Here is a 17,719-nt window from a genome sequence, read left to right as displayed (position 1 = left end):
ACAACTTTTTAATTAATTAAAAACGAAATGTTCTAACACTCACCCTTCTTAGCTAGATTAGGGGTTTGAAATATCCTAAATTGGACCGAAACGTAGTCGGCTATTTGGACTCGAGATTAAGGCTAATTTCTTGATCTAAATGCGACTCCGGTAGACACGTGCACTGTAGATTCGCTTTTTTGTGAAATTGTGGGTATTCCCAAGAAAACCCATGCACGAAGGCAGCAAATTCCCTAGAATATCCACATGGTTCGTACGTAAAAAACAAAATGCCGTTTTTAAACTTACCCGAACTTTTCGGCACCACGGTCAAACCTAGAATCACTTTCTTTCCGTCGTCTTCCCGAACACTTGACAACTTGACACACGGAGGTCACCGACTAATAACGAGATTCAAGAAAGAACGATCTAAATTAGTTTCTTCACAAAAAGAGGATATTTCCCCTTAACTTTAGCACAATTTGCCAGACATGACCCCTATTTGAAAACTACTAATTTTATTTTCGCCACCTTGCTTATAATATATTATAGGCAACAGATCTTACACGTCTAGACATTATTTTATAGTACAATTTATTATAATATTATTTTATATTTCATTATTTGAAGTATATGATTCTGTGTTAATATATAGGGCTGTGAAAACTGGACGATCAAAGAAAACGCTTTAAGATGCTTAGAAGCCTTTGACGGATCATGTATGCAATGAGGAGGTCCTTCAAATTCTTAACAAATTTTTTTCATTTATTTACGATTACAATTCGGTCATAAAGGACCAATAAGCAACTTTAATCTATTCTAAATTACTAGAGTTGCTTGAAATCACTAGTTTACCCTATGGTGTTCTCTTAATCTAATCTGATAAATAGCGCACTAATATTAATGATTGCAGCACGCTCACAAGCACCGTGCTCTGCTTTTTCCTGTCACTTAAACTAATTCGAAGAGCTTTGTCCTCTTCAGTCTTCTAGTTAGCCCTGTGTTGTCAAGGAGGCTGGATCACTTCAAGATGGAGTCGTTTTTTAGATTTTCAGCCGTCTTCTTGATAAATGGTAGTCACAGTTTTCATACCCAGGCCCTTGTGGAGGTCGCTATTCCTCGTGCATCAAGGAGCATTCAAAATGTTTCTCAGTACTTTATTCTGAAATTTCTGGATTACTTCTATATTACTTTTCTTGGCATACCCTCAGAGTTGGCTACCATAAATCCAAATAGGTCGTAGTATTTGTTTATAAAAAAAGCTTGTTATATATAGACAGAGAGGACTCTTCCAAGTATCTAATACATTTTTTTGTATCGTATGCCATGTTCTTCCCTTTTTTTTGTTGTGCATATGTTATACTTGGGTATTTTGCTGTATTTGCATATGGTACTTGATTATTATTCATTGTAACTGGTATATTTTGTATCTTTTTATTGGTAAAGTTAACGTGGACAGATTTATTTTCGTTCAGCCTAATTTTCCATTTTTTCGTCCAGGAATGTATTCTTGTTAACTTCTGTTTGTAATTTGCTTATTGCCTCTTCGATAGTGTCGTCTACCTTGCGGAACGCCCTGCTCTAATTTCTCTTATGTCCGAACAGGTGTTTTCTTGTTTAATTCTAAAGTGTCTTTTTAATTTTAAGACTGTAAAATTTGCAAATATTGCTCGGGCATGAATGTTTTTAGCTTATATATCAAACCTTCATGCCATACTCTATCGAAGGTTATGATTATATGCACTTTATCAGTTGTCGCGTGCTTATTTCTGAAGCCAAATTAATGTGTCGGAATCAAGTTTTGTGTTTTAATAATTGTTTTCATTCTTTTGAGTAGGAGAGTCTTAAATACCTTCATTACAGGAAGTAGTAATATCGGTCTGTATGAAGAACTTCATTCGGAGATTTTCCTGGTTTAGCAGTCGTTATGAATTCCGCTATTTTTCATAATCTGGGAAAAAGCAGCTTAATAAGTTTCACAATAGTTTATGGTAGGTAGGTTTTTTAGTACCTCACTAGTGATTAAATCGGCACTTGAGAAAGGCACTCTGCCGAAACAGCTGTAGTGATAAAATATTAAAATAAATTTTGTGGAAGTTTTGAAAACAAAGTTATCAGTATGTTATTGTTATACTTAATATTTTAATAAACTTTCATAAATAATAGATTTATTTATTTAAAGAATGAAAGAAAATTATGCAAATATACAATCATTATTGTTTTATATCTTGAATTAATGTGTCTAGATTCATACAAGACGCGCTAGCTCTTGCTATGTAAGCAATATTTGCAAAACTTTTAATTCATTTTACATTAAATTAGAACACGAATCTTTCCAACCAAACCAAACCAACATCAAACGTATTTTCTAAACCATTTTGATGTACAATACAATCTTTTACAATATAATACTGTTAAAGAAATTTATTACAAAAGGTAAAAGAAATAATAAATTAGACTTACTCACAATCAATTTAATTTAACTATCAGACGACCGGTTTCGCTTTCTACAATATGCAAAGCATCTTCAGGTCACGATACAAAGTTAAATAAATGCTGAAAATAATAAACCCATATTAGAGTGTTGTCTAATAAAGGTAAAACAAAGATAGGTGATATAAATTATATAAATTACAGTAATTATGCCAATATTACATGTCTGTGGTTTTTAAAAATGAATAAAATGTTTAAGCAGACAAGGTAAGACCCACAAATTGGTAAAATAGTCTATTAAACTGTAATGAATTAATAAATAAACAAATAAATAAAACATTACTTACATGCCGGTACTCTATTAATTGATGGTTGAAAGAACATGGTTCAAACTATCTTGTATTGTTGATTGGAGAACTCAAGTCAGCTATTGTAATTGTTTAACAGTAAACGGGGAAGTTCTTGAGGAGACAGATTTTATCCAATGAAGTAGAGATAGGTAAATGTAATTGTTTGTTTGATGAAAGTAATGTTCTATACCATTAAGTTCTTTAAAGTTATTTATATTTATTCTGGAGATATATTTATGAAATGTGTGTTATTTATTGAGATTTTTATTTTTGTTTTGGAAGGTGACAGTTGTGAGACAATGAATAAGAATAGATGTACAATATGTGTGGGTGTGCAATTATATCAGCTTGTAATTATCAAATTTCTTTGATAAAGTTATGTTACAATATGTGGCAAATTGTTGTAAAGTCCAATATATAAAGTTAAAAATTAAAATTGAGACACTTTAAGACACACAGAAAACACACAGAAAACACTTAAAAAACGGGGGGACGAAACAGACATTAAATTTAAAAAGAGGGAGGATTTTAAAAGAACTACATCTCTTACTTGGAGTAACTACATCTCTTACCTGAAGATGCTTTGCATATTGTAGAAAGCGAAACCGGTCGTCTGATAGTTAAATTAAATTGATTGTGAGTAAGTCTAATTTATTATTTCTTTTACCTTTTGAAATGGACTCACACAAGCAACACATTCAAAATTTATTACAATCTCTATATAACACTTTTTAGGTGGCGTAACCCTGCGTAGCACTCTTTTAAGAAGAGGATCTGTGCAAAACCAGAAACCACCACCGCCCATTAGACGTACTTCTTCCATAACAAACACAGCTGCCATAGGTAGTCTAGAAAATCTGCCGCCTCCACCGGCATTTTTGTTAGAGCCATCAACACATGCTGCACAGTCTAAGCTACATCCAAACCCAGGTAATTATGTTAATTATTGTAGCGAGATTAAATAAAACGAGCGGTTCTAATTTATGTAAATATATTTATTTATAAGTTTACAGCACGATGATATCTTATCAACTAAACTGACCTAATATTAGAGCAGCTTATATATACAAGTTGTATGTATAAGTTGTTATGTACTGGAATAACTTCGAGTAGTATATCTCTATCCTTCCCATTCCATCGAAGACAGGCGCTATTGAGAACGCCGGACGATTGAATATTCTAGATTTATCCTTCTAAGAATTGTGACACGTAAAGATGTTTCAAAACCTCCTGGACCTCGTAAATACGCATGCCCGAAAAACTAAATGGACCCTAAATTAAATCGAATCGAATAGAATCGAAGCGAATCCGATCCGGATCGAAATAAAATAAAATAAATTAAAAACTAAATTAAATTTAAAACAATTTAATTAACTTACAAATCATCACTAAGTGTACGATTACCTGTATCGATTTTTATTTTTAATGAAGTACATATTTTAAATCGACGAGTGTTATACTTGGAAATAGATAGAGGGAAGAAAGGAGTTGGCGAGCGTCATTTCAAAAGATTTGTGCAGCAGGTTGCAAAAGATCCGCAATAATCGTCGTATGACCGACCCTCTGTGTACCTACTTAATTAAAGTTTTGATCGGTAAACATTTAATGCAAAAGTCAATTATTAAAAAAATAATCAATTACTAGAGAAGCAAACAAAAAACAAAATTAAGTTTTATTAAAAGCCACTTGTTCTTAAAACACTGTAGTCTTTTATTATTTGCCTTATCATTAGATTACAACAGGTTTTTGACTTGTCTCTTTTTATTTTAGGAATAAATGTGGCAGAAACTGTCAAAGCCTTGACAGAACTTAATCACACACCCGCTAGTCCAGGCTCAATTAGACGTATGTCGACATCTTCCCAAAATTTATACCAAACTACTCAGACTCAATTCAACTCAGGCCCAGTACTCAGCACCTTCCAAAGTCAGTCCAAATTGTCCTATGTTTCCCAATCTGGCGGTGTGGTTTATGCTCAACCAATGCAGATTATGGGTGGTAGCCCTAATGCCATGAGAAGAATGAATAATTTGAGATCTCAGAGTGCTGACAGAAAGTCAGAAGGTAAGTTTTAATTTTTTGTTGAAGATTTATACCGGTATTATACTTTTTTCGTGGTTAAGGAGGAGAGTGTCAACAATAGTTTGTGATGGTAACAATTAAATAAGCTCATAATTTTGTATTAAGTCTAGATATTAAGTATAGTTGTATATCTATAGTTATATTAAGTATAAAAATGGCGTTAGGAAGACCGAAATTGAATAGTTAGACTTGAGTGAGGATTATGAATGTCTTGGTACAATTAACTTAGTTTCTTCAGGAGAAAGATAAGCTGTTGGTCACGGTAGACTTTAGATAAAGTGACTGTTTGGCCTGGTAGACCTTTTTACACTGCAATTTGATAGTCTTCCGATAGGCTTTAGCGTCTCAGGTCGAGCCACTTTTGACTTTTCATGGAGACATTGCTTAACAGGTACTTAAACCGTTGGAGGGTGAGCTCAAGTTTGTTCGCTGGACCTTTTTTTGGTCTTTGCTGAGCTTTAGTACGGGTTTTTGTGACTAATTCTCAATATTTTCTGTTCATCTTCGAAAGTATGGTGTATAACTAGATCCAGTCCCATAGCCTCCGGATGACTGCTGCTGTAGTTTCCGGATGACTGATGTTGCGTTATTTCTTTCTCTTTCTTGTTTAATTTGTTCCTGGTTCATTATTATCATACGAGAAGATAAAGAATGGATTATCACACAATGTACTATGAGATGAAAAGTAAATCCTCCGAAACCACTCGGTAACGGCTTACGTAGCTGATCATTCAAATATTTGGACATTATTCTGGTGTTCCTTCGGTTTGTAGATATTGCTGTAAATTGCCGGATTTCCAATTCTTCATGAATTTTTCTAGAATAGAAATAGATTTTTCATCACTTTTGTATAGCAACCAAGTTGAAGGTGGGTGGGTGCATAGGAGGATTTATATAAGGATATAAAGATTCCTTAAATGTGAGAAAGTTCATCTTTGAGGTTATTGGTGCTATTATCAATGTATCTTAAAATTTATAATGTAACTATTTAATGATAATTTCCAGGGCCAGGTGGAGTTAGTTCCAACTTTATAGCATCACTTAGTGCAAAACTGACGCCCCAATTAAGTCCTAAATCATCGAGGAGACTTTCAGAAGACCGAACTCCTACGAATTCTCCAGTAAATAAATATCATCATAAATCAGGTCCTGGACAAAGCTTTCTGGATTCCTTGAATGTCAAGTTGTCGCAGCAACACGGTGTTAATACTCAGCCGACACAGTTGAAGGCCACTAAAATTCGACAAATTATAAATAGTAGAGCACAGGTAAGATTAAATTTGATTAATTTTTATCAGATCTAATTTCTCCAACTGACGTTAGACTATGCTATGTTTGATTTTCTTTCAGTGCATTTATGTTAAATACTTATAGACATAGATACATAAAACCTACGTGCAGGTCTAATTATTACTTACTTTTTACTATTTTCTGATTTTGTCTTCGGACTGTAGTTTAGCTACTCATTTTAGCTCCTCTTTGCCCTTTTATTACTCCTTTTTTATTTATTGTTCCTTTACTCTATATTCTCACTCTCTCATCTCTCTATCCTCCCCCATCATTGTCTCAATAACCACTTACGCTCACTCTTCATCTCACGCTCACGCTTCTTCTAAATAACTGTAAAATTATAATTACCTCACAGAAATTATATTTTTATTATTTTTAAATTGTACCAAAAAGTGGATGGGGTTTGGCTAAGTAAAGCATTTTCATTTTTTTTTTACATAATATTTATGCTACACATATTAGAGAAGTGTGTGTATGTGTGTGAAATTTTTTTACATTTTAATAAATTTACCTGTAAATTCCATAGTTTGTTTACATTGTGACTTAATTTTCAGCAATTCGACCAGAACGAACAATTTTAAGTAAACGAAAGGTGAGAATAGCCTATTTAGGCTATCATGACATTTTCAATAACTGTTTTTAATCTCATTTAATACGCTTGCGGCCACAAACAACTAATATTATTTTGATATTTTTATTTGTTGTTCTATTAACGAAACGGATTGTTTGTTATAAAAGTAAATAATTTTTATATTTATCAGTGATGTGTAAATACATACGTACATATCTTCTTTAATTTTTTTCCTTTTTTACTTGTCTGAATTTGAAAATTTGCCTGTTGTATCTTCCCTATATTTCTGAGAGTCCTGTCGCCCTTCTTGCATTTGTTTATTTGTCACTTTTTAATCTCAGGAGTGTTTCGACATACAAATCCTTCGTTCCAGACAGTTGTAGGTCGTTCGTAATGCGTGTTTTCTATGGGATCGTATTGTAGTTTCACATCCAATTTTCTAGCTAGAGGACGTTTTTGTTAAGGTTTCTTACCCCTAAGTGGAAATCCTCCTTATTCCTGGAGCCCCTTATCAGGACGTAGTACCACTCTAAATATTATTAGCTTGCTGTCTTCATAGGCTGCTATTCTGTGCAAGATGGACGACTTCATGTAGGGATTTTCCCACCAGTCTTCATTTGGTCTGCTATTGGAGATTCTTCTCTCGGTCTTCGGCTTTCCGGTAAGTGGAGTTACATTTCCTTAATTCCAGTTTTTACACATATAACGCTGATAATTGGACGCATTAAGATATAATCATATATCTTAATCAACAGGAAGTACCGCTTGAATTATGAGTTTGGCATTTGAACAAAAGGGATTATTTGCCGTTTTTTGGATCCCCGGTAGAAGAAGCTGGGAGTCAGAAAATGGCGGACAATTACTGAGGTTTGAGCTGCTTGTAAGCAGATATTTGTTGAGGTCTGGATCCGCATTAGGCTCTACCGTCGTATTGATTCCTCTTTTGTTGTTCATATGTAAAACTTGATATTTTGTATTGTCTTTGATTGTTTTATTTTTTTATTTCGCTTGATACTCCCATCGAACTGCTAAAGGGAATTAAGAATTTTCTTATTTATCTTTTGTTTCTTTCCAATACGTTTTCCAATTTTTCGTAGTGAACTTTTCCATTTGTTCTTCGTGTTTTTTTCTCTTGCACTATGAACTTTAAGAATAGAAATTTGACTATATTTTACCGTATTCTTATTTGAGGAACGTACCAGATGTAGATAAAAATTTTCTCTAAAGACCTTTAGAGTAAGTTACTTTCTCTTTCACTTCTTTCCGATCGTTTTTGAATGTTTTAAAAGATGCTCAAATTTCTGTATATGTATATTACAGCTAAATTAAAATTAATATATATTCTTTTTGAGTCAAAAGACGATCAACTTTTGTTCCCATCAAAATTATGTTGTTCTTCTATGCCCTTTGGTCAGGCCTTTTATTGTACTGTGATGTTATTTTTTTTTAGATTCTATTTGCCTGTTTTCGCTTTGTATTTTCATTTTCAACCCTTTTATCTAGTCAGATTTGTGTCATTTCTTGTAGTTTTATTTGTGAATCGTGTTTCCCGCTACCTGTAACTTTATTACTGGTAAACGGAATTAATGGATTCCGATTCAACAACGTAAAAATCTTCCTTCACCTATTGTTCTTTAAAACAACTAGTTAAAGTAATCGTCTACTAGGGAAAATCGATATCGAAAATCTGAATATTTCTAAATATTGTCTAGAAAAGTTGCCGGTTGATATTTTAACAACTCGTCGTATCATTAAAGCAAGTTTGAGAGTCAAAAAAAATGATAATCTGTGTTGATTCAGTATCTCTTTAAATTTGATGTTTTCGCTTCCCTTTCGGAAGAGAAATAACTAGTTTATGGATTTATAGGTTGTATTCTCTAATGTACAATTTTCTTCTCATCGTTGTGTCCACTAAGTTAACGAACAGACGTTTGGGAGACCATTCCGACAATTTATCGATTCACTGGACTCGTTACCTATTGCCTAATATACTTTTCCTTGTCGGATTCAAACAATAGATATCACTGATTCAGAACGAAATAGGACCTGATACGGTACCTACTTACACGTCACTCAGATGCAATATTTATATCACGCATATCCATTTCGTTAACGAACCGTTTTGGACTAATATAATTAATTTGCTTTTTACTAGCATTGTGCTTTGAATATAGTTCTAAGGGGGATCCAAATTCCTTTCAAGGTTAAGAATTTTATACAGTCTGGAAACCACTTATGGAATAAAATTGTTTGTGTCCTTATTTTAGAAAATAATAAAAAACGTTGAGATACCTTAACTTTTAAATTTATATGTGCGCTTTTTAAACATAAATTTGAATGTACAGGGTGATCCACGCAAGTCTCGCATAGTCCATAATCTGTATTTTAAATGAAACACCCTGTATATTTTTATGTTTTTAAAAGCTCCTTAACAACCTGATCTCAACGAACTATATCATGCAGGGTCTATTATGAATAATACAAGGTGAAATTATAAAATTATGTATAATTTTTTTTAAGACAATTAATCCATAGAATACCCGAAGTAAATGATTGGATTACATTAAAATAAATGCTCAAAATGTTCTCCACCTTGTTGTTGGCAATAACACAGTCTTCTATAAAACTCGTCCCGAATTTTGTTTTAAGTTTGAGGTGACATATTCCGTATTTCTGTAGTTATCCTTTCTTTGAGGTCTTCAATGCTAGTTGGTTGTATTTGTGTTGCATATACTTTGTTCTTGAGATAACCCCACAGAAAAAAATCCAAAGGCGTAAGATCTGGCGACCTAGCTGGCCACTTAATAGTACCCCTTCGTCCAATCAATTTATTGAGGAAGATTTCATTGAAGTAATTTCTCACCATTAAAGCATAATGGGGTGTTGCACCGTCCTGCTGGAACCAGACAGTTTCATGCGGTAGGGTCGGATCTATTGGATTGGGATATAAGTTACCCAACTGAGGAAGAACATCGTCTCTTAGCATGCTTAAATATTTTTCCGCTGTCAAATTACCATCTACAAATATAGGTCCAATAATATGATCTACTATAATACCTGCCCAAACATTCAACTTTTGAGGATACTGAGTGTGTGTCTCACGTATCCAATGAGGATTCTCCGCTGACCAATATCTACAGTTTTGTCGGTTTACCACTCCACTCAATGTAAATGTTGATTCATCAGAAAAGAATTATGCTATTTCATTTGTGTTAATTTTATCCATCATTCTTTCGCAGAAATCCATTCTACGATCTGGATCGTCTTCTGTTAGCTCCTGCACAAAAGTCAATTTATATGGATGAAGTTTTTCTTTTCTTTTTTCTTCATGGAGACACCTTAGGACAGTTGTGTGACATTATTTTGACATGCAATTTGACGTGAACTTGACGTTGGATTCTCTGCGACACTTAACAAAATATCCACTTTCACCTCATCTTCAATGAAATTAGGTTTTCTTTTGAATGGTTTGACATGTCCAAGTTCTCTGAATTGTGCATAAATTTTAGACACAGTACCTTGTGCAATATTAGGCAACTGAGGATACCTCTGATTAAATAAGTTTGCTACTTCAACTTGACTTCTACAATTCTCCCCGTAACCGATCATTAAAATCTCAATTCGGTGGGTCTCAGTTAAATATTTCATTTTTATTTCTGCAAGAAATTAGCTTTAATTAGGAATTTATTATTTTAATGTAAAATGTCAACACACCAACAACTGATTGATAACAATCCGCATTATTTACCGATTTAGTTTAATTAGCAGACTATTTAGACAGTTTTTACCTATTCATGACAAAAATGTTAACAAGGTTACTAAACAGAAATTTTCCCCAATATACTGACACTTAGAGTATAAGTGTATTGTCTGTATTTAGCTAATTTAAAATAATACCATAACACGTGATAAATTATTAATTTCAAAATTTCAGCTTGTATTATTCATTATAGACCCTACATGATATAGTTCGTTGAAATCAGGTTGTTAAGAATCTTTTAAAAATATAAAAATATACAGGGTGTTTCATTAAAAATAAGGATTATGGACTATGCCAGACTTGCGTGGATCACCCTATACATTTAAATGTATGTTTAAAAAGCGCACATTTAAATTTAAAAGTTAACGTGTCCCAGAGTTTTTTATTATTTTCTATAATAAGGACACAAACAATTTTATTCCATAAGTGGTTTCCACACTATATTAGTGTTATGGAAACAACAATAACTGGTTATTGAATATTTTATATGGGAATAAACTATAATTAACTGTAATAAAAATTACATTTATTATTTTCTTTTCACGTTTTGATTGCCAATCCGGAAATAGTTTTCAAAAAATTCTGAATAAAAATAGATTTATAACCTACTTTTCAAAATTTTAATTTAGAAAGGTGTTCTAGAGCTTTCTTGGTAATTTCTCTCTAGTCTAACAAGGAGTGAGTCACTAGAAGTCTCGCGATCCCTTTGGGTCATCTGCCATATAGGTCAGTTGCACATTGCACCCCACAATAACTAGCAAATATTGCCTGTTAAAAATCATATTGGATGTCATTATATCACATTCATTTTATCATTTAAATGGTTAATTTTAGTAAGTTATTTTGGGTATGGTGTTCATCATGTATGGACCCCCACTTTTACCAGTAAAACTATTATCACTGATCCTCTCACATAAGGTTGTAGTCAAGTAAAAATAAAAACAACTAAAAATATTACGATCAAATGTCAAAAAGAATGTTTTTGATGTCAAGAAGTAAATATATCTGAATTATATATACATAAAGTCGTTGAAAAAAGATGAATTCTACGACACCATGGATAAACAATGCAAAACTTGGCAAAGAGAAATTTTTTAGCCAACTATAGGACGTGAGAGCTTACATGAAGAGTTAAACGATAACAGGTTGAGATTAATAAACTTTGCAATCACCAAAAGCATGATAGTAGGAGGAACAAAATTTCCCCATAAAATAATACACAAAGGAACATAGAAATCCCCTGAAAACGAAACCGTTAACCAGATAGTGATAGATGCCAGGCATTCTTCTTATCTCATGGGCGTCAGAAGCAACCGAGGTCCACAGATAGATAGTAACCTCTTTCTTGTAATGGCAAAAGTCACAGGAAGAATATCAAACCTAAAGAAGGATAAACGTGAAACAAAACAGAATTAATGTTGCGCTTTGAAACCTTTGCGAGATAGTATAGAAGACAAATTGATAAGGGGATTAGAGAGGCTGGAGGCGGGGGAAATATGGAGGAATTGTGGCCAAAATGTAGAAATATAATAATTGAGGAGGCAACAGGAATATTGAGGAAAACAAAACCAGTTAAAAAAACGAATGGTTTGACAAGGAATACCAAGAAATAACAGATAAAAAAATAGAGCATACCTTAAAACAATCAAACAGGATGCATAAGAAGAGCAAAGGAGGACTACCCTAAGAAGAGAAGAAAAAGATTACATAAAGGAAAAAAGAGACAATTTGAGGAAAAGCAGTTAGAAAGTATAGAAGGGATAAGAAATCAAAATAAAACGAAGTTCCACAGAAATCAGAACAAAATGAGAAAAGAGTTTAGCCAAGTATAGGGCTAATATAAGGGTAAAGAGGAAAATGTTCTAAATGATACGTCCTCAGTCGTGAACTGATTGTTTAATTTTTCGAGGCAAAATTTAATGACTATCACATCCAAGAATTGTTTCTTCTAGCTTGGGTTGCGCCGTACTTATGAAGACCACTTTTTTCTACATTTGTTTTAGGTTTTTCTAAATTTATTCTTTTTTTTATTGCATCATTAACACTATGTAATACTCACTATTAATGACTCCCCTTCTACAGGTTATTGATGAAGAATACTGACTGAATTTAGACTACTCTTAACCATCATTTCCACAAAGCAGATTCCGAATAATACTAATAAGTTTGCTTTATTTGAGAAATATGTTTCTCATCAAGAAGCAATGCTTTATTAACCCATGTAATTCAGATTTTTTCGTTGATCTAAATATTGCAAAAGTATCGTCACTTTAACTACTTTAATTTTAAACTTTTTTTTAATGGGAAGAGCGTGGTAAATCTTTTCTAAGATCGTACCAGGCCGTGTCACGATAATGATGCCCTGGCGTGTGTTGGATTCAGGGTGGAAGGGACCATCAGCACGCAATCCTCCCAGAGGAATCATGCTCACAGATGCACCCGTAGCTCCCTGCATACCAACTAAAGTTCACCCTCTCAACTTTTTCTCTCTCTTGCTCTCTCTCTCTCTTTCTCTCTCTCTCTCTCTTTCTCTCTCTCTCTCTTTCTCTCTCTCTCTCTTTCTCTCTTACCTTTGCTGCAGATTCCTCTTTAGTATTTTCTTCTATCTGACGATTTGAGTTACTGCCTCTAGTATTGCCTTGTGTTCAGTCTTTCCCCTCATTGCTACCTGCATTATTGTATTTGCGCTGATCCTGCCTACTTTCCTGTGTAATTTTTTGTCGTCATTGAAAATTCTGCACTCGAATACTCAGTGCTCGGCCGCACTACAATTCATATAGACACGCTACCTTCCCTATTCTTTCTAGGTAGACCCTGAAGGGGCCTTGTCCTGTTAGGGACTGGGTGAAAAAGTAGTTAGTGTCTCTGTGGCCGCATTTCTCGTCTCGTCCCCAGGCCGCCCTATGCTCGTTTGTCCATTCTTCCTGCCACTCCGTAATGCTGCTATTCTTAGCTACTATTTTCTCCTGCTCATCCTTCCTGTAGGTTTCCGCCCTTTTCTTCACCATCAGGTGGATGGGTAACATAACACCCCTGCGATCACTTGTATGACCAACGTTGATGTTGTTTTGTATGCACGTGCTATCCTTAGCAGTGTTTTTCTAGCATTCTCCTCTATTTCTTGATGTTAAGCACTTATTGCCATACAGGTGTCGCATAGAGTATAGTAGAGTGGACCACTTCCATTAAAATTCTCCTTTTGGTAGTCACTGGTCCTCCCACATTGGGCATAACCATCCTCTTGCCAGCCTTGCGAACGACGTACTTCACGTGTTCACCAAAGGTTCGCCTCGTATCTAGGATTTCTTCCAAGTACTTTACTTTTTTGGCAGGTAAGAGCAGTCTCCCTTCAGTGCAAAAACTATGTGGTCTCTGGCCCTCGGACCCTTACTTCGGATCATAGCTTCACTCTTCTCGGTCGCCAGAACAAGGTCCTTGCTTCCCATCCACGTCTTCACTTTGTTGGGGGCTGGATTCGCTCTAAGCATGATTGATCAGTTTTCATTGTGCTCCACCAGGTCATCCGCATACGCTAATTTGTAAACTATTGGCCCGAATGATAAAATTGTGACAGCTGACTTTGAGGTGACTATTGAATAAGGTATATTTAGCAATATTTCAAGACTATTTTTTAATAAGTAGGTAAAATAACGAAACAATATTTCAGTCTATCAGGACTCAAAATAGGTCAAGGCAATTGAACTATATTTTTTTAATAGTACATTTGTGATTACGGAAGGAGATGCACGCATCTTTATGAGAAAAAGTTCTTTAGAATTAACGTGAACACATTTGTTTTTAACAATATTTTAAAACGAAATTTTTTTAAGTCTACATTTTGCCATCACGTAAACTGTAAATAATTTGTACAAACATTTCTATAAACATATACACTTCCACAATGAATCCTTTCTAAATTAATAAAAATATTTTTAAGATATTTTCAACTTGAGAAACTTGCTTCATTTAAATTTTTTTGCCGCACAGAAGCAAAGCATGTAATCACGCTTAAATGCGACTTTTTCATATTTTATCGCAAACATTGATACAACGATATTTTATACAAACTCTCTCGTATTTTTTTCGGATCTTTATAATTTGACCTTCTTAATGGAAGCGTATATATAGCATCTTTCAATGTCTTCTTTGATCCAAAACTTTGTATCATCAAGGATATGCATATTTTTCACAGTATCTGTTTCATAACCTGTTTAATTCTGTAGAATTTCTCCTTAAGTTTCCACCCTTCTTATCACTGTTGTGTTCTTAATTCTTTTTATGTACAAAATTATTAATATCTTGCAATACAGCTAATTTTTAGTTTTTGTGAATGTTTGTTTCGTTGCACATTGTATTCGCGGACTCCCGAAGAATGATCTGCAAAAACAGCTGTTAGAGAGTTGTCAGAGGATAAGTAATGAGCTTTCCTTTTCCAATAAAGATAAAGAAGTGTATAAATTACATCTCCTTGAAAATGATTGCGTATCCAGTTATTTAATCCAGGTTTATTAGGAAAATACTATTGGAACGTTAAGTGAAGCTGTTTAAGATATTCAGTAATATAATTTACCTGTTAATGTTTAATGTGTTAATGTTTTCGTTAAGTTGAATTTTAAATACTAGGTTTATATGGGAATAAGCCACAAGTGGTTGTAATGACAATTACATTTTACTTTAAATTTTGACGTTTTGATTTCCACTGCGGCAATCGTTCTCAAAAGAAAGATTATGAAATAGTTTTGTTGAAAAAACGGTGTATAATCGCCAAGATTGTTGACAAGGTTATGTCATGTCACAAAATTAGAGGTTGATTCACTTTTGGTCACGATGTTATAGGCAACAGCCATATTTGGCTGAAAAAATGTGAGGGGGGTTCGCAAACCATTGTTTGGAAATCGCTGCTCTAGAGAATTCAAAATGACACTTGCAAAAATGCAATTTCTATGGAATTTATCAAGTATAAAAGGCACTAAAGTTTCGGAAAGAAACGACTAATGATATACAGTGTGTTTCACGACGAGCCGACACTATCTATATATCGGAAACTACTTACACGACATTTATGAAAATTGGGTTATGGGGATTACAAAACTAATGACAATTATGACATATTCATACACAGCCTGCTAGAATAAAACAATAAATTTACATTAAACCATAATTATCGTAGAAAGTATTAACTTTAGGTATAGGGAACCCTAATACTATTTGAAAGACAACTGATTGATTTCTTTTTTCATTAAACTTATAAAATACAGGATCTTTTATTTAAAATTATTGACTTATTGAGCCACTCTGCCGGCGCTCTCAATAGTTTCGAAGTAGTGTAGAGTACACCAGCAATAAATTAAAGTTGTCATCCCTAATTTTGTTACAGAATTACATAAATGCAATAATTTGGTCCTCAAAACCTGAAAGTTGGTCTTTTGAAAATGTTTTCTTTCAAGTGTTCGGTGTTAAAATTAATAGGCCCCGAAAACATGTGGAAAGTTAGCAAGTGGCTTCTCAGAACTTGACCTACATTAATATGTGTTAGCCAGTTTGAAAATGAGAATTTAAAAGAATATACTGTAGCCTTTTAAAATAAATAAGTAATTAGAGTGTGTAATTAAATAGGATCATATTTTAATACATTAATAAAAATATTGAAAGCTAAATATGTAAATCAATACTAAATACTTTCCCAAACAGTCGTAACAGGATATATGCCTCCACCAATTACAGTAAAGGAGAGGAAAATGGTCAGTTCGAAGAAATTCTACAAGAAACACTAGAAAACGTAAGCAATATGAAATTATATTGATGGGAGACCTTAATGCATGAACTGGAAAAAAGGAGATTAACAAAATAGTAGACCCAAAAATGGCTTGAATAAGAATGGACTGATTGACCTATGTGACCAGTATTCGTTAAGAATATGTAATGGTTTCTTTAGACATAAAAAGATACATAAATACAGAAAAACAGTTAAGATTTGATTTCAGTATAGTGCTTCCACTTATTTGCTTATACGTCTTTCAGGATTCTTCAGAGCGACAGTGCAGAAGCCCAGAAGCAGATACATAAATATTCATATACAAAAATAGTTCTCCAATATTAATTAAATAAGTGAATTTGAATAGAGTGGTACAGAGTACCAGGAAGCTAGAATTCCGTTTCGGAGAGTTGGCAATAGGATTAGTAGAAATGCATATCGTTCACGGTACTTCTAGTTTGGAAAGACTGAACTACAAAGCAAAGCAACAAAAACATGACGAGATAGTGGTTCTGTCTAAAAAACGGCAGTCTGTGCAACAGGCCTTTTAGGGTTCATTTCCTTAAAGACCGATTTTTTACCTCAAGTGATACAACTCAAGTTGCCACAGAACACCGATATCTCTGCGATCAGTCTATCGTAGGAAGAGGTCTTTTGATTTTTAGTCTTATCGACCGAGTCTCATCTTGCCATTGACCGGAAGACATACAAGGATGAGATTACAGTGGTCAAGACATGTTAAATTTGTTTATGGGCCCATAAAGGACGAAAAAGTGTAGCCGGTCTCTATTAGTATTACGTATTAAAAGAAATAAGATCGCCAACGTTCGATAATCGGACAGGGTACTGAAAGAAGAAGATTAAAAGTAACATTAATGCCCTGAACTACATTCACAATTCTGTAGAAACGAGTGGCATGATACAATTACATTTTTAGATAGTTCTAGATCTAATTTTTCATGTTCTAGATCTTTTAGTAACAGTCACTGACATGTTCCCCCGTACATCTCACATTAGCACACTACCTTATCTCGCTAGCCTGATCTTTCACCCATTAAATATGTACAGGCATTGATAGACAGAAAACAATTTTCGATGACGATAATTCTAGATCTTTTAGTAACAGTCACTGACATGTTCCCCGTACCTCTCACATTACCACCCCTACTTTTATAGCTAGCTTGATCTTTCACCCATTATATATGTACATGCCTTGATAGGCAGAAGATTGGGCCAACTTCATAGCTTAATAATAGATCTGTGTCGCCCAAAACATGAAGTTAAAATTGCTTGGGACTCAATTCCCCAAGAAGACATTGATCACTGGATACATAGCACAGCTTGAAGAGTTGGGCGATGTATTAACTTAGAGAGACCCTGACTCATTAAGAAAATTTCCATTCATATGGTAAGGAAGTTGGTTTAAAATTATTTTCAATGTCACACAGTTTAGTAATAACTCAATTTACTTTCTTATTACTTCACACTTTTATTTTTAT

The 17,719-nt window shown here is 33.8% G+C and overlaps 1 protein-coding gene across 5 annotated transcripts in view; it reads left to right on the top strand.

Annotated features, from left to right (window-relative positions):
- mim (missing-in-metastasis) overlaps positions 1-17,719 on the top strand; it is a 182,555-nt gene that overhangs the window by 145,273 nt on the left and 19,563 nt on the right. For 4 of the 5 annotated variants that reach the window (XR_011951638.1, XM_072540682.1, XM_072540679.1 and 1 more), the window contains 3 exons: positions 3,498-3,692; positions 4,533-4,826; positions 5,850-6,112. Coding sequence is in view for 4 of the 5 variants with exons in the window: in XM_072540682.1 (XP_072396783.1) it covers positions 3,498-3,692; positions 4,533-4,826; positions 5,850-6,112 (752 nt within the window). In the remaining variant the exon portion in view is untranslated. Of the gene's footprint in view, positions 1-3,497; positions 3,693-4,532; positions 4,827-5,849; positions 6,113-6,688; positions 6,727-17,719 lie in introns of all 5 variants that reach the window. The other variant, XM_072540680.1, reaches the window with a different exon arrangement.

The sequence above is a fragment of the Diabrotica undecimpunctata genome, chromosome 8 (genome assembly GCF_040954645.1).
Source record: "Diabrotica undecimpunctata isolate CICGRU chromosome 8, icDiaUnde3, whole genome shotgun sequence".
Taxonomy (NCBI): domain Eukaryota; kingdom Metazoa; phylum Arthropoda; class Insecta; order Coleoptera; family Chrysomelidae; genus Diabrotica; species Diabrotica undecimpunctata.
This window is presented reverse-complemented; position numbering and strand designations above follow the sequence as displayed.